This window comes from Oryx dammah, unplaced genomic scaffold (assembly GCF_014754425.2).
Source record: "Oryx dammah isolate SB20612 unplaced genomic scaffold, SCBI_Odam_1.1 HiC_scaffold_28, whole genome shotgun sequence".
In the NCBI taxonomy this organism is placed as follows: domain Eukaryota; kingdom Metazoa; phylum Chordata; class Mammalia; order Artiodactyla; family Bovidae; genus Oryx; species Oryx dammah.
The window spans coordinates 40,811,444-40,832,843 of NW_024070212.1; the positions used below are offsets into that span (position 1 = coordinate 40,811,444).

The 21,400-nt window shown below is 36.2% G+C and overlaps 1 protein-coding gene and 1 non-coding gene across 2 annotated transcripts in view; one reads left to right on the forward strand and one right to left on the reverse strand.

The window, feature by feature from the left end:
- Positions 1 to 1,983: 1,983 nt before the first annotated feature.
- SLC30A7 (solute carrier family 30 member 7) overlaps positions 1,984 to 21,400 on the reverse strand; it is a 99,043-nt gene continuing 79,626 nt past the window's right edge. The window contains exons 10-11 of the mRNA XM_040232205.1: positions 16,638 to 16,787; positions 1,984 to 8,407 (exon numbers count right to left, since the gene is read on the reverse strand). Coding sequence (XP_040088139.1) covers positions 8,360 to 8,407; positions 16,638 to 16,787 — 198 coding nt within the window. The 3' untranslated portion in view covers positions 1,984 to 8,359. The remainder of the gene's footprint in view (positions 8,408 to 16,637; positions 16,788 to 21,400) is intronic.
- Positions 18,553 to 18,656, forward strand: LOC120857101. The gene has a single exon (XR_005719582.1). It is a non-coding gene; the product is annotated as a U6 spliceosomal RNA (small nuclear RNA).

The window sequence follows — 21,400 nt, forward strand, 5'->3', positions numbered from 1 at the left end:
GTTGGTTATAGGACTTTATTAAAACCTGAACTTCATGGTAAATTATCTTTAAAGTATAGAAGTACAGCTGGACGAGCTGACAGAGTATTTGAATGAGCTAGAATCCTATTAAAATGGTGTTTTTTCTCTTTTTCATGCAGAATGAAAAATAGTAAATTATTGTCGTTCTGTCTAATCTGTTAAACTTGCTTGCTTCTCCCTTTCTTTGCTGTTTCTATGGTCTAGAGTAATACAAAGTTTGCTTATTCCATATCATGAGTAATGAGGTTGAATAAGGAGGGAAAGAAAAGCATTACAAGTTGCTGAAATTATTCACAGGAATTTGTATTTGATGAACATTTAAGAGAGCCACTCAAGATTCCCGAGCTGAAGGAATTAAAAGTGGAAACTGGGTAGCTTACTTCATTAGTATAACACAAGTTGGCTTCTGGGGGAAGGAAGCAAAAACTCAAAGATTGGGTAATGAACTGTTATAGTAAATAATTTGCCTAAACATGTATGTAAACAGAAAGGGCTGCTCTAATGGGCTGTTGGCAGACCACTGTAGACTTCCCTTAGGCCAGAGGCTGATTCCAGAGAGCACAGGAAAGGCAGGACAGGGATCCCTGGCAGGTTGCTTCAGCTCTTGGAGGTCAAAGTCCACTATGCAAAATGGCCAGCAGAAGGTAGTCAGGAAACCAGGATGGGGAGATGTTTGAAAAGAACTTAGATAGGAGTCTGATTCAGCAGAAATTCCTTGTACTTCCCGGCTAAGGCCAGAATTGTTTTTGTGGTGTGTTGAGGGTGTTTGTGCATGTGTGCTGAAATGGAGGTGGCTAGAGTTGGACACTGAATAGGAGAGAAGTCAGACAATTCCACATTGTGACTCTGCACACAGCAATGAAGTACTAGACAGGGCAGTGGGAATGGAAAGGTGAGTTTAAAAGATTTCCAATAAATGAGGAAATTTTGATAGGAGATTCAGGAAATAGGAGGTGGCAAAGGCACTATTTAGATTTCTAAGAATTCTTTAAGGAATTCTGAACAGAAATGGTAGCTGAAGAGATTTGAGTGGGAAAAGTAAAATTAGAGATGCTATTAGTTCTGCCATGGCGTGGCAAGAAGTAAGCCATTGATGGCTTTTGATTAACTCTACAAACTAGGGAGGAGTGAAGCTGTATTACTAAGCGCTACAGAAATGGTTAGAGAGCAAGCAGAAGTGCATGTAGACACACATGAGATATTTGACAACATACACACTGAGGATAAAGCCCTCACTATATAGCACAGATTGATGGTAAGAAGAGACTGCTTTGATAAGAGTATGTTTGAGAAGATGGAATGAGTGGGATCTGGGGTTTTGCAAAGAAGTTATTTTAAAAAAGAATTTCTTCTGATTAGAGGGAAAAATTTGGAAGGATAATGGTCAGATGTTTTTGGTCTTCATTTCCTGTAGGCTGAGATGATAGAGAACAAGGTGAGAAAATAATCTGAGGTTAAATATCTGGAGATACTTTGAGATTTGTTTATGAGGTAAAATAATGAGTAGGAGGATTTACAGTGAGGATCTTCAGTGTCGAGACATTTCCAAGTCTCCTGCCATCTCCTCTCTCCTGATCAGTTTTGCTGTTCCTGGGCCCTGAGAATCATTCTTTCCCTTACATTCCGTAAGTCCTCCAGAATCTGTTCCAGTGACTTAAATTCACAGCGGTCTTTTCAGTTCATCAAACTAATAGACAATTCAGGTTGTTGTCAGTTGTGTCCAACTCTTTGCAATCCCTTGGACTGCAGCACATCAGGCTTCCTTGTCCTTCATCTCTCAGAGTTTCCTCAAACTCATGTCCATTGAGTTGATGATGCCATGCAATCATCTCATCCTCTGTTGCCCCCTTCTCCTCCCGCCCTCAATCTTTCCCAGCATCAGGGTCTTTTCCAATGAGTCAACTCCACATCAGGTGGCCAAAGTATTGGAGCTTCATCAAACGAATAGACAATTCAGGTAAAGACTTTTTAACAGAAATTTTATTGGAAGAATTTTGATAACAATCATTTATTATTCTTTTTAAATATATCTGAGGTTAAACAAAATACATGAATGTCTTCAAGTAGAAAAAAGTGAAATACACATTTGGAATTTGTTATGTTGTTCTTAGGCAAATCATAATTGCTCACTCTAGTATATTCAAACCAAATTACAATATAGTCTTTGACATTCCAACCTAGCCTTGTGCTCAAATGTTTATTTAGAAATGTTTTGATGATGTACTCTTCACCAAAGGAATCAAACCCAAATCAAACTTGGCCATATGTTTAAACCATTAAAGACAGGGAGGTAAAGTGTTGTAGGGATATTTAAAATATACCAAGAAGGGATTTGGCAGCTTTTCATTCACAGTATTTCTGATACAGAAGACTCATTCTATTTGTTGATCAGTCTCACAAATGTTGGGGCAAAATATCACTTGGGCAGATATGTCACTAAATTTGCTGCTGTTAGAGGAAGAGATGAGACTACACGACAAGCTCTTGACAGGATATGTCTAGTTCAAAACAGAATACTGAGTCTAATTGACATATGATACATAAAATTCAAATACTAACATTCAAAACAGATTTTTAAGAGAAGTTTTACACTGGCAGCAGTAATGAAAAGAGACAGAAAATAAGAAATAGAAGCTCTACTAAAATTTAGTATTTAGAAGGGAAAAAGAAGACATAAACTACCTTAGGAATATTTAAATCACTTAATGAATACATGTAGTATTGCTTTTATAGAAGCACTTTGAAGATAGACCTTTGAAAGAGTTTTGGATGAAAATGCATCTGGGATAAATGAAATAGAATGTTATACACAGGCCCTTAAAGTATTGGATAAAAGGAATATTGCAATTTCCTATAAAAAGAGAGACTGTGGTTTCTCATTCAAAATACACAAAATATAAAAACTCAGGTGATCCAGGTTCCACTGTCCCAGTTCTACCAAACTGCTGTCCTAACACAGCTTGCAAAATGGAAAACATCTCTGTATTTTCACTGTTCCTGTATTAAAATGAAGGAGTAGCTTACAGGGTGACTTTAAAAAAAAAATGGCCATAGTGAATATAAAGTCACTTATCTGTGCAAAATGCCAAAAAAAAGTTAAGATGTCTTCTGTAATAAACAGTAAATTACTGGTTTTACCTTACCTGTGTATCCACTGCTGACTACAATAGTTACTCACTGGTTAACCAAACATTTACTGAGCATGTAAGTGTAAATTCATGCTAAATTTGGTGATAATAGGATGTATGAGACAAAGACATTCTTTTTTTACAGACTTTCCACCATAATCAAAGTTACAAATATTAAAATTTTCAAAGCCATGGGAAGAGTTCACAGTTAAATATTAAGTTTAAGCATAGATTAATACTAATTATGAAATATATTTCTTCCTTTTGAAGAGCTATAAAGTCTATAAAATGTAATGTAAATCAAATTGTACACATCCCTCTCATGCAGTGCAAAATCATCTGTACTTCTTAGAAGACAACTTCCTACCAATTAATTTAATGTCTCTTGGCCAGGAAGTGTTTCTCTTCACTCACACTGGCACTGATAGTTGAGTTAGTCCCTTTTAAGCAGTTAACTCTGTATCAAGAAAACATTTTACATTTTTCCAAAAAAATGGTCTTAAAAGTGCTTAAAGGACCTCTGATTGTTCATTTTAGTCTGCAGAGTTTAAGTTAGTAAGGTAGTAAGCATAGGAGAGGATCCAAAGAAGGAATGAGTCTAAACAAACGTTATGTGCTGTGCTTACTCGCTCAGTCGTGTCCAACTCTTTGTGGCCCCATGGACTGTAGCCCACCAGGCTCCTCTGTCCATGCGATTTCCCAGGCAAAAATGCTGGAGTGGGTTGCCATTTCCTTCCCCAGGGATCAAACTTGCTCTCCTGCTTGGCAGGAGGATTTTTTACCACTGAGCCACCTAGGAAGCCTCATAATTTTATAGGAGAGTGTATTTAAGTCTAATATAACTTCCTGGATCTTTAAATCACTATAGGATGACATACAAAAACCAGAGTAGTTGTCACCAAAAAGTACTCGATCTAGAATCAGTGCTCTACTACTGGCCATTCCCCAGTCAGTTCATTTAATGCTCAGCAACATTCTTTTTTTTTTTAATGAAAATATAAGGATTTTACATGTGATAACATGAAAAAGGCCATACAAAGAGCCTGATACATAAATACTTAATAAAGGGTGTTCTTTCTGTAAAATTTGTAGTTATGAAATGGTGAAACATAAACCAAAGACACCTTCATCAAAGACACATTGATTTATAGTAAATAAAACTATACTTATCTGCAAATACTTTTTTGACATATTTTTCATTGTCTTGATTCTGTGGTAGAGATCTAGATCATGAAGACTTTTAAGGGATCATGTCTTCAAACAATCTTCTCTGAATAAAACTTTTATTGAATGTTCTTCGAAGAATAAAATCATTTCCTTTTTTTTTGGCCAAAGTTCTTGTGAATTGAAAAATAATTTGTTTTGAAGACAGTGACAAAAAGAAAAACAAAGTTTAACTTTCTCAAGGTAATGCTTTTAATGAAGAGTTGAATGTTGCAATTTAGCATTTGGGATTCTCTATAAGACTTCAAAATTCTACCCGGTTAAAATTTTTGTTTTGTTCTATACAATATTTAATGCCCAATTTCGTGTGGCTCTGAGAATAATGTTAAGAATTCAAGATCCCTCCAGTGGCTGAAAATTTAAAGTAATAAGAATGAAATGATATGATCTGTGAATTAGCCTGGTTTCTAAAAAGTTATCAATTCACAGAACATAAACAAAATAAACTAAGCAGGCCTTAAACTGGATTTAGTCTTGAGCAATAAACAGAAAAATTTACTCACAAGTTAAAAGTATCCAATGGAGAGATGTCACTATTAAAAAAAAAAAATCAGGAACTGGTTACACAAGAGTAGAAAAGTAAAAAAGTAAAAAATTAATTATATCTTTCATAAAGAATACTATGGAAATAATATTCTAAACCTCATAATTAGCTATGAAAAATAAGACAGTAAAACTCCATTTATAAAGTGCCTTAATGTACCAAAAATGGAGGTCAGATGTCTTTTATTTAAAAATGCTTCTTCATCACATTTACATGAAAGCAAATATTATTAGACTGGAGACACAGCACAGAAGAGTAGAAAGAACTCTTGACTTGGGAGTCAGAAAACCTAGATTCTGGTCTTGACTTTGCCACTATAATTATCTCTGTGACCTTGGGCAAATGACAGCATTTCTGGGCTTCAGTTTTCTCATCTGTATAATGAGAGGTAGAACAAGACTGCTTCTATGGACAGTCTCCTTGTATATAAAATTCTAAAATTCTATGTTCAGCGATGAATTATTTTTATTCTTAAGCCCCAGAATTATATGAGGATATGCTACCATATTAATAATATCTATTAAATTGATTATTCTGTAGGAGGTTAAAAAAAATTATAGAACTCTGATCAACTGCATCTGGAGTCAGTGATTTGGCTGTTAACAAAGGTGCACAGAAGTCACAGTATTTTGGCTACTGGTGTATACAAACAGGCTTTGAAGAATGCTGGAGCATTCCAGGTATACGGGAAACGCCAGTTACATCTGTTTCCACTTCCTCATGTCTCTGCAGAAGAGGCTGTGGGGATGTATGAGGAACACTGAGCTACAGATAAACTAGATACTGTCATTCAACAAAGCACACAAGGAGCCAGCAAAATAAAGGAGCTGTGAATAGGTTAAGCCCTTCATCTCGATCAATATATTCTTAGATGTAAAAACACAAAACTAGTCTAGGTATATTTCTATTTGGGGAAGTTTACTTGGCAAGGTAAACATTCCCTGAGCAATACAAATTTGTTCTCCAGAGTATATTTTGGTTCTTAAAATATTAGCAAAATTATATCTCAGATTTTTTTCCCCAAAAATTAGCCCAACATTAGAATCCCCAATAGAGACATTCTAAATGTATTTTATAAGAATAGTCAAGTAATATTTCTCAGTGAAATTATCTACTTTAGCAATACTCTGTGCTAAGAACACTGAGAAGACAAAAGTATTTCCTAAGGAAAAAAAAATGTTTTCCTGTTGTACACACAGGTTTTGGAACATTTAATTAAATCATAAATGTTAATGCCAATCTGTTAAATGATATGAATTGGAGATCTCTTATAACAGGTGCAAAATAAAGAGTTTCATCCTGGTCAAATGTCCTAAAAAACCACACTCATGCACTTGTGTACTGAGAGTGTAAAAGTTAAAGTGATGCATATTTTGACAGAAAACTTCACTTGGAATGGAGGACTCAGTGAAAGGCAGAAGTGGATCTTCAGTGTGCACTGGTAAATTTTATAGGCCCATGCAAATATTACCTCTGTGTGCAAAGTATCAGCAATTCACATAATTAGTTTTTAAAGGCACACATCAAAGTCCCTGCCTTCATGCAAATCTGTCAGTTTCCACAATATGCCAAAAACCTAAAGAATATCTCAGGCTTGGCAGTGGATGCAAACTTCCAAGTGACTACTTATACTTACAGTGAAAAAGTAGTACTGTTATCAGGACATTTCCTTTAATATATCCCTCTTGAAATATCTTAACAATTGTTTCAGTTAAAAGCATTCTGCTGACAGGAATTTTTAGCTTCAGAACTGCCTGGCAATATGTAAAAATACTTTGAAAATACTACATAATCTGCAGATAAAAGAGAATATCGATAGTTCATGGCAATCTGCAGTGGTTTAGAAAAGCATAAAGAAAGTAGTCTGTAGTTTACAATATATTTCATAAATTGTAGGTCAGAAATAGAGCAATAGGTACTCTGAAACTTAAGACAAAACCAACAGTGATTTCTGCCACATCAGTGAAAAAGTGCTTATTACTTCATTCTAAACATTCATTTCCATCCTGCAGGGTTCCCCCCCCCCAAAAAATTAAAATATTTTTAAACTTTTCCCTTTCAGTTAAAAGGGAATGTACATTATGAGAAAATGAAGTACAGTGGGAAAATATCTATGCAGATCAATTTCTTCATAAAACATAGAGAATATTTAAGTAGAGTGTTCAAGCACTTATCTCAAATTGCAATTTTATTTTTCAAATAAACAAGAACCTAGAAATCAACTTATTTATGAACTTCCAAGATACTTGTGTTAGGAGTTCTATATTACCACATTTACTCCATAACTTCAATACTTCAAACTCAGTAAAATGCCGCTTTAGGATTTCTAAAAGCAACTGTATTTTTGCAATGCTTGCATAGGAAAACAATTATAGGACTTGGCATTTGAAGAATGGAAAAGCAAAATAACATTGTCACAACCTTTTCTGCTTTCACTCTACATGCTTTTCCCTTTCATTAAGAGAATCTTTAAAAACAGCAAAGAGATATAGGAAAGTTTATCATAGACACAGTAGCTTTTTAGAAATTTGAAATTTAGCAGATGTGATAAGTCAAAACACCTGTCTGTATAACAGAAGCATCTGCAAAGTTCTGAAAACACAGTCCACAAAATAATTTAATAACTGAATTTGATTTAAAAAGCAAAATAACACCTTTTATTTTTTGATGAGAGAGCAATAAAAGGCAAAATTTTCTGTATCTAAACCTATGCTTGAAGTACACAAAAAGACATCTGTATGTTACTAACAAGAGTCTTATTTTGTACAGAATACCCATTTAAAAAACAAACAAACATATACATGACCTTTGATGGAACATTTCTATGCTGGCAAATACATTTTCTGATACAAAGGCACTTTGAAAACCCAATATGGTTTGGTTCATAAGTTTGCAAGGTACAAACAATTTCACAAACATACGATTATATTGAAAAACGTCAACTACTGTGACATTACATATAAAACAGATTTCCATTTCTTATTTCTTTTCCTTTTTTAAAATAACACTGGTTTTGTGGGAATGAAAGCAGTGGTTTCCAGCAGCTTCAGTGAAGACATTCCAGATGATTAGAGACCCACAGTCTGAATTTCTTACTGGCTAGCATGAGGGGTGGGAGTGAGGGCATTTGAAATTAAAAAAAAAAAAGGAAACAATACCAAGAAAACAATACCCTGGAACAAAACTAGAAACCTCAGAAATCAAAATGGTTTGGTGAGAAGAGCACAAAGACAAGACCAGAAGTCCAGGAGAGATCCTCTTACTTCTGACCCCTTAGTTGTAAACTCCCAGCAGAGCACGAACGGTGGACTCTACCTGGTCTACTTGGCGCTGGGGAGTTGTAGTGACGATTTCTCTTTTTAGAAAGCTAGGTACAATGTTTAGGATTGTACAGTACCAGAAAAATTAGGTCCCCTCAAAAAGCATGGTTTCTTTTCACTCATTACATGGCCGCAAAGTCAATCTGTACATAAAGCTGTCTCACTCCGGCCTGAAAAGTTTAAAAAAAAAAAAAAAAAGAGAACATTAAACAAATTATAACAGACTATATATTTCTGAAAAATAGTAGGAAACTTTTTTTTTCTTTCTTTTTGAAAAAGGGAAGAATTATTTTTCTCTTCTGTCTTTGGGAGAGAATTCCCCATTTTTCATCATAAAGTGCCAATAATTTTATTTTAGAAACAAATATGTTAATAAGTTGTAAAAACAAACAAAAATATTCCCCATATAGCTCTACAAAAGAAAGCTATGCTACTAATTACATGCCTTGCCCAAGTGAATTTTGGAAAAATGAGGTTACCCATCTACCTGTATTCTCCTAGAGAGAACACCACAGTGATTGACGAGTTGGCTATTAAAATCAGAAGTCAATGCCATCTATATCTTCCTATGATAAATGATTTGTAAACACTGAAATAAGTAAAACCATCTATTAGTTATTGATTCCATTACACTCCAACTCCTCCCTTCAATTTTGGATACAAACTTGCTATTCAAGGACACTGCTCTCAAAATTGCCCCCATCTCTTCTGTATCAATTTTTCTATATTTGCTGTCTATAATTCCTTTACTCTATTCTCTCTTGAACCCGTTTCAACCAAACTTTTGCTGCCAACCACTTCCTCTAAATTGGTCAGACCAGTGCTCAATTCTCAGTCCTCATCTTAGTAACTGATCTACACAGGGGATCAGTTCCTCCTGCTAAAACACTTTTCCCACTCTTAGCTTCCAAAGAATACTCACTGGTTGCCCTTTTACCTCACTTATCAGTCTTTCTCAGTCTCCTTTGCGGGTTCTGCCTCCTGTCTGAACACTAAACACTCAAATACCCAAAGACTCAATCCTCAGATCCCTTCTTTTTTGGTACTTCCCTCTAGGTGGTCTTACCCAATATTTAGACTTTCAGTACCGTCTAACATTCTCACACTTTTTGTAGGCTGAAACCTACCTACCACCTACTTGACAGTACTACTTAAGAATGTCTGAAAGCACCAAAACACAGCTAAGCTGATCACTATCTCCTCCCCTCAAACCTGCTGATCAGGTATCTTCTCCAGCTCAATTCCTCCCTCAATGTTGCAACCGCCTTTCTTTCTCTCACTCCCAACCCATTATTAGCAAAACCTGTTTGTTTGCCTTACCTCCAAAATAATGAAAATCTAGAGTTTGATCACTTTAGGCACCTCCACTGCTATCCCCTGGCCTGAGTCACTAGCATCTCTTACCGGTATTCTGTAATGGCCTGTGAACTAGTTTTCACCCTTTTACCATTGCACTCCTTTGGTCTGTTTCCAGCAGAGCAACTACGGTGCTGTCACTATCACTCAAACCCAACAACAGTTTAATCTCCTTTAGTCCTTTGGTCTGAGTCCTTACAGTGGCCTTAAAGCTCTCCCATGATCTGGTCCCTGATTCCCTCTCTTGTTTTATTTTGTACTCCTCTCCCTTTGGTCACTCTGTTCCAGCCACAACTGGCCCTTCTGCCAGGAACAATGGTCCTCAAGACTGCCATGTGACATATTCTCTCTCTTGTCACATCTCTACTCAGATGTCAGTAAGGCTTGCCCTGACCACCCCATACCAAATGCAGTCAATTCATTCATCCAACAAATACGTTTTGTGCATCTCTTAGATTCCTGGTACTGTTCTGTCCCCTGGGAATACAACAGCCCACAAAACAGGTATAAAATACCTTGTGCTCATGGAGTTTATAAGCTATTGGGAACTAGGAAGGAGAGGGAGATAATAAATAATCAAGTATATATAGTATGTCAGATGAGATGATGAGATAGATATCATCTATCTATACATCTATCCATCCATAAAGAAAACAACAACAACAAAAAGCTTGGTGCAAGAAATGGTAAATGCTTCAGCACCTCTGGTCTCCCTACTCTGCTCTCCTTATCTCTAACACTTATCACTTTCTAATATATCATAAAACTTCTTTGCTGTGATACTGTTTACTATCACTCTCCATTGATAATGGACTCTCTCTGAAATAAAAAGATTGTCTAGTTTTTCACTGCTGACTCCCAGAACCTCAAGTAGTGCCCATCACACAATAAGTGATTAACAAACATTTGTTGGATGAACTGAAATTCTACTAATTTCCTTCTTTCAAATAAACAACTTGAAAACCATTAAAGCATACAATCAGTTACAATAAGCACTCTGTCAGTAACACAAAATGAAAAGTAAATTAGAACATTTAAAAGAAAGGAAAATCCAGAGTTGGGGGGGATCCAATAATAATGCTACGTTTTCATAGGAATTTCTGGGCTCCTCAAAGCATTGCTTCCAGCATGGCTTTCTTTCCCTCTAAACATTCAAGCTGGAGGGCTCTGCCCAACACTATGAATGCCCAAAGAGGCAGGAGCTGCTCTAATGAAATAAAAAGCCCGATAAGACCCTAGTGCCTTTCCAGCACAGAAAAGATGTTAGCTTTTTTGTCTCATTAAAAAGGAAAAAAAAAAATCCTTGCTGTGGTAAAGTTAAAGTTCTCTGAAAATGCATTTAATAGCATGTACCTTAAAGAGGTCTGTGGCAGAAAAAAGATAGAACTTAATATCTTATGATTTTAAGCTAAAAACTGAAACAGAATCTCAGTTTTTCTAATTTTAAAATTGTGGATAAATATCAATCCTACCTGTCTCACAAAACTGTTGTATATTCATCCAGTATTTGACATTTAATAAATCCTTGTTACGTAACAGGCACTATTGTAAGAATCATGTGTGAATATATGAGAACGACTTTACATGCTATAAAAAACTTATGATTGATTATATTTGATTTACTCAACCCACATGGGCCCCAAAATAACTATACTTAGGAAACCCTTTTGCAAATTTCTTGTATATCTAACCTCAAGTTGTTTTTCAGTGGTCGTGTCTAACTCTTTATTGCCCAAATAAACTGGCTTAATTTCTTTTCAACAAACTTGTTAATGAAAGTTAAATGGACAAAATAAGTTGGTCTCCCATTATTATCTCTGCCACTTTCCTAAATCCTGGCCCAAATACAGTGAAGATGGTAATAAGAAATGAGGTAGCCCAAGGCAATAAAAAAAAAGGGGGGAGAAAAACAAAGAGGCTAGGTAAATTGATCTTTGCATAATTATGAGTTAATTACTCAAGCTGGTATTTTTCCCCTGAGGGCCCACTGCTTCATACAAAAGCTGTGTCTAACAGGAAAAGTGATGTGTTTCATCCATCTGGCTGGATGGGCACAGCTTTAAGTCTTCCAGGTTCCCATTTTCCTTTCTCAATTTCCTTCAAAGTAGAGAGAAAAGCGAAATTTTCAAAGACTCCTATAGTATGTCACCTACTTTCTGAACGCAAACTAGGTTTCCTATACAGTTTATTCTCATGACAAATACTCCAGGAGATCAAAACGGTGCTTTGTTCCCTTAAATATTCTACTATTGACATTAGCACTCAGAGGCCTGCTGAGGGTTGTCCTTCAAAAAACTGAAAACCATAGAATACTTGTATCTTATATCCTGAGAATCATGTACAAACTATAAAAAAATATCAGTTAAAACTTTTTAAAATGGGAAAGACAGTTATTTTTGACACCTATGCTTCTAAGAAAATAACTGTTAATGTGATGTCATAGACTTAGAATATTTGCCATAAATATTCATTGCTGTGGCAAGGAAAATAAATCAGCAATAAAAATTTAGGAAAATAAACAAGACTATGGCTATAGAAAATTACTGATTGTACTTCTCTCTCAATTCTCAAAAACTACAGAAACTTTCTACTTTAGTTTTTGACTGAATGTATTAATCTTTACCCCATAAAAATGAATTTTAAAAAAACTGCCTTAGTCTTTCATGTGAAAACAAAATCATCTAAGAATTCATGAAATAGTGACTGAATATGATGAAATTACAAGTTATGAACAATCACGTGGGTCTGGACTCCTTTTTCTATAAACTGGGGTTAATACCCCACCTGTCTTCTAAGGATAGACTACTACATTAAGTACCCATCACAGTGCTTGGCATGTGGAAGGCTCTCAATAAGGCTAGCTGCTGATGCTGTTGTTATTTCCACCATCATCAACAAATGAGCATTTAAACCCTGTGGATTAATGAGAAACAACCAATACTTACAAAAGATAACCACCACCACCACACCCCCCACCCCCCTGCCGCCCCACAAACAGGAAAGGGTGGAAAAAACAGCTCGCCACCTGGAAGGCTGGATAGCTTTTTCCTCCTTTCTACTCTCCCCTCCCAGGAGACACAACAAGGTGGGGTGATGTCTGCTGTCAGAAACACTGAAGGGATTATGCATGCAGGAGAGTAGTTGAGGTGGGAGATTCTCAATCTTGGGGAACTCTCAACTGGGCTAGTGAGGAGGCTCTTCAGCTTCCTTCTGGGTATCAGTGTTAACTTCTCTTTTGAGCCTAGAGACTGGAGCATAGAAGGCTGAAGCAGGAAGCTGAGGAGTTAGGACTTAACAGGCAGAAACAGGCCAGAAGAGAAGAAAAAATGGAAAATACCAAAATAGAGGTTCTATTGAAGAGTAAATAACATGCATTAAGTTAAATCATCTTTTCTGCTTTGTGGAGCTGAGAAGGGTTATGAACCCAAGCATATTCTAGATTTTTCTTCTAACATTAGTTCTAAACAAAAGTGTGTCTAAAAAATTAACAGATGATATCAGCCAGTTCAAAACAAGAAACATAAAACGATAAACTGCCTTCCTCATCCAGTTTCCCAAGTCCACATCCTGTTCAAATACTAAATGTAAATAATGTTTTCTAGTTCATCAATTCCCAAAAAATACATCATTTTTAAAAAGTTAGTGCATGCAGTGAGGAGAATGGACTTTTTCAATGTCAACAAAAGCCTTGTAGTTTAAAACGGGATTATCACTTAACTAATAATCCCAAAGAAATATAAGTACTGAAGAGACTTCTACCAATTCACTTGTGTTATTCTACATTTGTGACAGCAACCCAGTTGCCGTAACCATTCATGATTGATAACTATGGAAAATGAGAATAAAAGACATGCTTAATGCACAGTTCCAAAGAGTCACAAAGCTTATAGATTTATAAACAAAACAAAAAGCCATAGTTCTCAAATTTAATGTTAACCTCAAAGTTATCTCCATACAAATTTTAACAAGAACAACCTAAAAAAATTTTTTTTAAATCAATTTAAGATCAGCTCTAAGAAAAATACATTCAAGTATCATAGAAGTGCCAGGTATTGAAAAAATTCTTCTTTTGGTCTTTTGGAACTAAGGCCACCAGTATTTAAAGTCTTTCTACAAGAAAAGTACTTAAAGCATTAGTGTAATTTTTTTCTAAAAACTGAAGCTAAGTAAAATCTATGATTAAGATATAATTAAAATTTTTTTAAAATGTAAAAAAACTTAAATTTCAATTCACGAATTGAAAATGTTACTGCAAGCCCTAGGATATACTCATAGCATAATGAATATGCGTGATGAGGGCATAAGCAGAAAAGGGAAAAAAAAAAAAACCCTTCAATTTCACATATTTCAGAACCAAAATAACTATCACACATCAACTTACAATCATTAAATGTGTGAAATGAAAGTTATGAGTAGGGTGACTTTACTCTCCCCACTGGGAAAAATGTGTTGAACCATTTTCACTGCAATCTAAGACAGTCCCTGGTCTCTGCAAGGAAAGAACTCAAGTTGGTTTGACCTTAGCTGATAAAAAGGCTTAAATATGTTTTACAGCTGCAAATTTTCAAAACCCAAATACAGCTTCCAAAACCAAAGAAGCAGCTGAGTAAACTTTCAATTTCAGCCATTTTCAAAGCCAAGATTTCTACGGTTACCAGAAGAACCTCCCTCCACATACTTCAATTACAACTTCAGCAGTTCTTAGCACAGACACCACTGCTTGTGCATCTCTAAACCTGGAAGTCACACTCCTTTCTCAGAGGGAGAACTGTGATTTAAGTGCCAAAATTTTAGGACAGCACGAGATATTCTAGAGCTGGACAGACGCCCATGCTGTGAGGGTGGAAGGACACGGTATAACTAGGAGAAAATCAATAGACTGACGCAAAGAATCATGATCTAGAAATGGCAGTGGAAAGCAAGGTTGTTGAAGGCTACTGAAGGCTAGCTATGCTCTCCTTTTTGCCTCTGAAAAAGGGACGAGGTGTGAGGATTCTGACTTACTGTGAAGGTTTTTACATGCTGCATTATGAAACTCATAATAGTATAGATTTCTTACCGCATCTGCTAAGAAAAGACTTGGTTCTTAAAAGTCTAGGATAAATAAATGGTACTAGTATATTGTTTTGCAGTAGATAAGTCTTGCTGTTGCCTATGTTATAAGACCATTTCGTTAATTATTCCAAAGGAACATAACCATACATCTCTCTTTTATTAGACAAGAGAGATCATTTAATTTATGCTAAGGTACTGAATTCAAACTGTCCATCTGTCCCTCTCTCTTTCTCTCATTTGTATATGAGGCTTAGAAGGGTCTTTAAGGCTTTAGAGAGAAAGTAACAGTTGAATTGGACCTTTACATTAGAGTAGGATTTTTGTCTCATACAGATAAGTAGATAGAGTAGGACGTACATGGCAGTGAATAACAGCAGTAGAGAGGCTGAAAAGTTAATTGGGTCATGCTAGATAGTCTGGGCTTTATCCTGGTGGTAATGAGGAGCCACCGAAATTTTATTTTCTAACTTTTTATTTTGAAAAGACTTAAAGACAAAAGAAGAGCACAGTAAATACCTATCTACCCATCACTTATATAAACCAATCACTAACGTTTTGCCATATTTGCTTTTTTTTCTGTATGTGTATTTATTTGTAATCCTTTTCACTTTTGCTGAAGCACTGAAAAGTTAAGACATCCTGATGCTCTGGCACTAAAGCCTGTGGCATGTATCTCCTAAGAACATGAGTATTCTTCTATAGCCGCAATACCATATCATACCCAAGAAGTTTAACACCTACACAATTATGTGAACCATTACGTATTTATATTTCAATTTCCTGATTATCCAGCAGTTTCCTTTGTGATGTTTCTCCCCAGTTTAAGGTCCAATCAGGCACCACACACTGCATTTAATTGTGAAAGTGAGTGAAAGTGAGGTCACTCAGTCGTGTCCCACTCTTTGCAACCCCATGGACTGTAGCCTATCAGGCTCCTCCATCCATGGGATTTTCCAGGCAAGAGTGCTAGAGTGGATTCCCATTTCCTTCTCCACTTTAAAGTCTTCACTTTAATTGTGAGGTCTCCTCTAATTTAGAAAAAGCCCCTATAATTCCTTTTATTCCTTTCATGACACTTTTTAAGAATCCAGGGTGACAGGCCTCAAGCTAGGTTTGTCTGGTTGTTTACTAGTGACTGGATTTACATTAACCGTTTCTGACAAGAATACCACACAGGTCATGTATACTTCCCACTGCATCACATCAGGAGGTTTGGGTCAGTTTTTAAGCACAGATTTTTATGGCATCAGTGGAATCAGTTTCCACATTAGACATATGTGTTAGATAAATTTGGCAGCAGTGTCAACATCTACATTTTCTGACAAATATTTCCAGCAAACCAGACTCCTCCTCCAAAAAAAAATCTGTGGTCTCTCTCTCCTCAGATATTCTTGACATGATGTGCTTATTTTCCAGTAGGTTCAGAATAACCTAGTAATCACTTTTAGTTTATCAGTTACTATGTCAACTCATGATGGCATAAACATTACCTGATATAATTTGGTTGCAGCCATGAACTGACTAATTCATGATTCCATATATAGAATTAAGAAAAACTCAAGAGCATCTTAAGTCATTAAATCACAAAGAAGGAGCGGTGGCTTTGCTATTGACAAAAATATTAAGAGAGTTTGCTTTAAGTTAAAGTGACTGACCAGGCATTATTCTTATTCCAAATACTATCTTAGAATTCCTAGCTTCAAATAGCATTTAACATGTCTTATAAGGAGTATACAGTAAGGGAGAATCTACTTTTTCATAAAGGAGCTCAAATCAGCTCAATAATGAATAAACAGGACTATCTTCATTAACAGTATTCACTAAAGCAAGGATCTCCCAAAGTTGACTCTGTGATTGAAAAAATCTTTTATATGTACCCCACAGTATAAAATATATATATATTTAATATGTTAAATAGTAAATGTTTTTAAAACTAGTAGATACAATAAATTCTTAGACCCTTCAAAGAGGTTAGTAAAAATATCATACCTGAGTAAAAATGTTATGCGTTTGGCTTAAAATCCATCTGGCATCAGCATCAGGTGCTACTACTAATTTCAAGGTCCCAACATAAACATCAGAACATAAGGTCCAGAAATGCTGTTCTTGTAAACTGTAAACTCCTTGCAACTGCTGCACCTAAAATATGAAGAGCAGATATTAACATTAAATCAAATATAAGTGGATGCAACTTAAATCATTACACAACACATCAGTAAACATGGATTCTACCCTCTAAGGAAAAATGTGGGCCGGTGGCGTGGGTTCGAACTGATTAACAAATACCTATTGAGTACTTACTATGTGCTGGTACTATGACAGGTGTTCAGGAAATATAAAGGAACACATATCAAAATTTGTAGGGCATAGGTGAGAGAGTGCCTCGGGGAAATTTACATTTTCAAATACAGCTGACTGGAGAACAGTGCAGGGGAAGGGACGCCAGCCTGCCTCTCAGTCAAAAATCTGAGGATGCAACCAACCATGGATCGTGTAGTACTGTGGTATTTACTACTGAAAAAAAAAAAATTCCATGTATAAGTAGAACATGCAGTTCAAACCTGTGTTGTTCAAGAGTCAACCATACATCGATCAGAGGATAAACATAAATACAAATGAGCTAAGAAATTAGGAAAAGAACAACAAAGTCAACTTAAGAAATAAAAAGGAAAGAAATAAAGGATGGGAAGCAGAAATGTGGAAATGATGGAATTCTCAATGTCAAAACACTACTTCTTTGAAAAAATCAGTGAGCTAGAGAGTCAGTGTCTTATACACAGTGGGGGCATATTTTAGACAGGATGAGTCTTCATTGTGTACAACTGTCAGAAACTACAGGATCTTTGCACTCCCAGGACCCAGGAAACTAAATGCCAACATATACCCTTCCCCAGCTCATGTGACAACCAAAAACGGGAGGGATGGCTCTAAGTCTTTCCAATGGCTCCTTAAGTGTTTCTCACCCTGAGGTTGAGAACCAGTGACAAGACAAACTCTGATGGAGTTAAAAAAATAAATAAATATGTAATTAAAGTACAAAATGAAAAAGGAAAACTACCAATAATCGATTTAAAAAACCATAAAAGGGAATACTATATGAATGTATCAACATACGAGTATACAATATATCACAACCAAGTAGAATCCTATACTTCTCACCATCTCTACTGCTATCAGTCCAGTTAAAGCCACTCTAGTTTGATTAAGCGGTCTCCGTATTGCTAGCCTTGCACCTCTTCATCCAGTCTCAAAATAGGAGCCCAAGTGAGATTCTGTTGCTTTAAGTCAGATGCTTTCATTCTGCTCAAAATCCTCAGTAGATTCCCATCTTACTCTGAATCAAAGCCAATGCTTCCACAATAACTCACATGGACCCATGTGATGTGGCCACTGGTCATGCACCACATTTACGAGATGATCTCCTCCCCCCCCCGCCCCCCCCCGCCCCTTGCTTCCTCTTCCCCAGCTATAGCAGCATTCTCGCCAGTCCGTGAAGAGTCTGAAACACTCCTGTCTCAGGGTTTGCTATTCCCTTTGCTTGGAGTGTTCTTCCTTTCACAATAATGACTGGCCTACTTCATGTGGGCCTTTACTCAGACGCCAACTTCTCAGGAAGCCTTTCTACTGTTATCCTAGATAAAACGACGTTTTCATTTTTACATTTCTCTGCTTTGTTTTACTTTTCAGCAGCTAGTGACACACGCCACATTACTTATGTTATTTATATTGTTTATTGCTTGTCTACTCTGACAGAACTCAAGCTCAATAAGAGCAGGGATTTATTTTTGAGTTTCATGTTTGTATCCTGAACACCTAAAACTATAAGCATCTAAGCCTGGCCTGCAAGTAAGTGCTCAGTAAACAGTATATTTATGTATATAAAATGAATAAACACTCAATTTTGGTGTTAGCTTTGGCAGCACATATACCAAAATTAGAATGATACAGAGATTAACTTGGCCCTCGTCCAAGAATGACATGCAAATTTGTGAAGTGTTCCCAATTTTTGTGGTGATCATTTCACAGTGTACATGTGTATCAAAACATCAAATTGTACACTTTAAATATATATAATTTTAATTTATCAATTTTAGCTCACTAAACCTGGAAAAAAATAAATAATAAAATCAGAAAAACAACAAAAAACACAATTTTAAGAAACTAGACAAAAATGAATAAATTTTGGGAAATTATTTCAGAATATATAGAAAATCCTGTAATATAAGAAAAAAAAAACCCAGAAAATATGAAAGGACCATTAAAAATTGAAAAGGTAATAAAAGTTCTCTTTCATAAAGCCTCCTCAGCCCTGTCAAGTCCCAGAGGGAAAACTTTCAAGTAACTTAACCTCTTTAGTTTTGCCAGAAAATAAAAAAGAGGCGCTACCTCATTTAAGGAAAAATAATCTTGATCCCCAACCAGATAAAGACAGTAACATGTAAGCTGAATTCTCTTATGAATTAAGTAAGCTAAATCCAACAGTATATTAAAGAAACAACGTGTCATGACTAAGTTAGGTTTATCCCGAGAGGGAAACAATAAACAGAAACAGAAACATAAACAATAAACAGAAATTCTATTACTCTTATTCTTCAATTAACGAAGCAAAGGAGAAAAATCACACAATCATTTTAATAAAAGAATTGCAATTACTTAATAAAATTCAACCCCTATTTATGCTTAGAAGGACACTTCCTTAACTTACTAAAAGCTATCTACCAAAAATGTATAGAAAACACTTATGAAAAAAAACATTAGATGTATTCCATTGAAGATCAGGAAAATCTTTACAAAGATGCCCAAACTATTGGTATTGTTCAGTATCTCTGTAGATAGTAGATCTGGAAGAGATGAACTAAGATCAGAACACAGAAATTAAAAGAGGCTCAATGTAAAAAGATCTTTATAACAATTAGATCAACTTTAAATAGAAAGAGGTTACTCTGTGAAGAGATTAACCACTGGTTCCTGGAAATGGTCAAGAAGTTGGATGACCAACTAAATGTTGCAGAGGAAGTTCCTGCAACAGACAGAAGTCTGGACCAAGTGAATAATAAGATCTTTTCAAATTCTGAGATTCTCTGATTCTTAAGTAATCTATTTGAGATGTTAACTATGAAAAGGTTGAACTTTTTATCAAAATACTTATTTTTATCAGAATCTGATGCATATAGGATTACCTTCTATGAGCTCCAAGACTCCTGGTGGGAAATTGAGACAATACCCACTATGCTCATTTAAGAAAAAACAAAACTGCTTTTACTGGGGAAACAGAGCAAGGTGGACTTTCTCTTCCTCTTTCAGGACTCTGATGACAGAGCAGTTTGAAGTTGGATATCCTCTACATTTTTCTGAAGAGTATCCTCACGAATGGTGTGCTGCTGCTGCTGCTGCTAAGTCGCTTCAGTCATGTCCAACTCTGTGCGACCCCATAGATGGCAGCCCACCAGGCTCCGCCATCCCCGGGATTCTCCAGGCAAGAACACTGGAGTGGGTTGCCATTTCCTTCCCCAATGCATGAAAGTGAAAAGTGAAGTCGCTCAGTCATGTCCGACTCTTCGTGACCCCATGGACTGCAGCCTACCAGGCTCCTCCACCCATGGGATTTTCCAGGCAAGAATACTGGAGTGGGGTGCCATTACCTTCTCCCACGAATGGTGTAGTGAAACACCAATGCTGACTGAGAGATTTCTTCTACCTCCATAGAAATAGCAGTGTAAGTACATTCTTGCAAGTTATTCTAAAGCCTAAGTTAAGGAATGACTCTTACAGAAATTGGCATTAACTTTCCTCAAATTAAAAATGTGCAGAAAGTGTAGTTACAGATGAAAGTCTATGTTGCTCTTCTTGTTCTGACAGTGTGGTGTAACAAAAAGAGCAAGAGCTTCTAAAGCCAGAATTATATGGATTAGAAAGCTGATTCAGCTGCTACCATCTGTGATCTTTGAGTTATTTAAATCTTCTGAGCCTCAATTTTACTCAATTTTCCTGGGGAAAGGAATAGGAAACTTAGCCTGTATGGTTAATTTGAAGAACAGAAACAATGTATGTACATCACTTAGTACAGGGGCCAGCTTAGAGTACGCATTCACTAAATTGTCCCTTTCTCTTCCACAATTATGCTGACTGGTCCTCCCTTAAAATCATAAAACCACAAAAGTCAAACGGGCAGCATTTCACTTTCCCTATCTCAGAAGGAACTATTCTACACTTTCTCTTTTTTCCTCTGGTCTTCTCATTTCTCTGTATGATTATACTGCCCTGTAAGTCAAAGAGAAAATAGAGCCACACAGAAAAGCTCTTCTGACCCACCAAATCTACCAGTCAACCCTCATCTATTTCAGCATTCTCTGTCTTCCCTTGTGGGATACAGTACCCCTGGCTCCTAGCTACAATTAATTCCTCCATAACTCTTTGGATCCTATCCCTTCTCACTTTCTCAAGAACTTCATTTCTTCATTAAATTAACCTGCTTCACTACCATATCATCAATTTCTTCCTCTCAGTTGGCATGTTCCCATTAGCAACACACATGCTCCCAAACTGCACTGCACAATACAGAAGTCACTCAACACACGTGACTAAATACATGAAAATGTAATGAAATCAAAAAACTAGCTGCACTAGCTCAAAATCCTTAAGCTTCAAATGCTCAACAGCCACAGGTTCCTTGTGACTTCCATACTGGACAAGTAATTACTGAATACCTCCGTTACTGGGGAATGTTCTATGGGATGTTGTTTTAACAAATT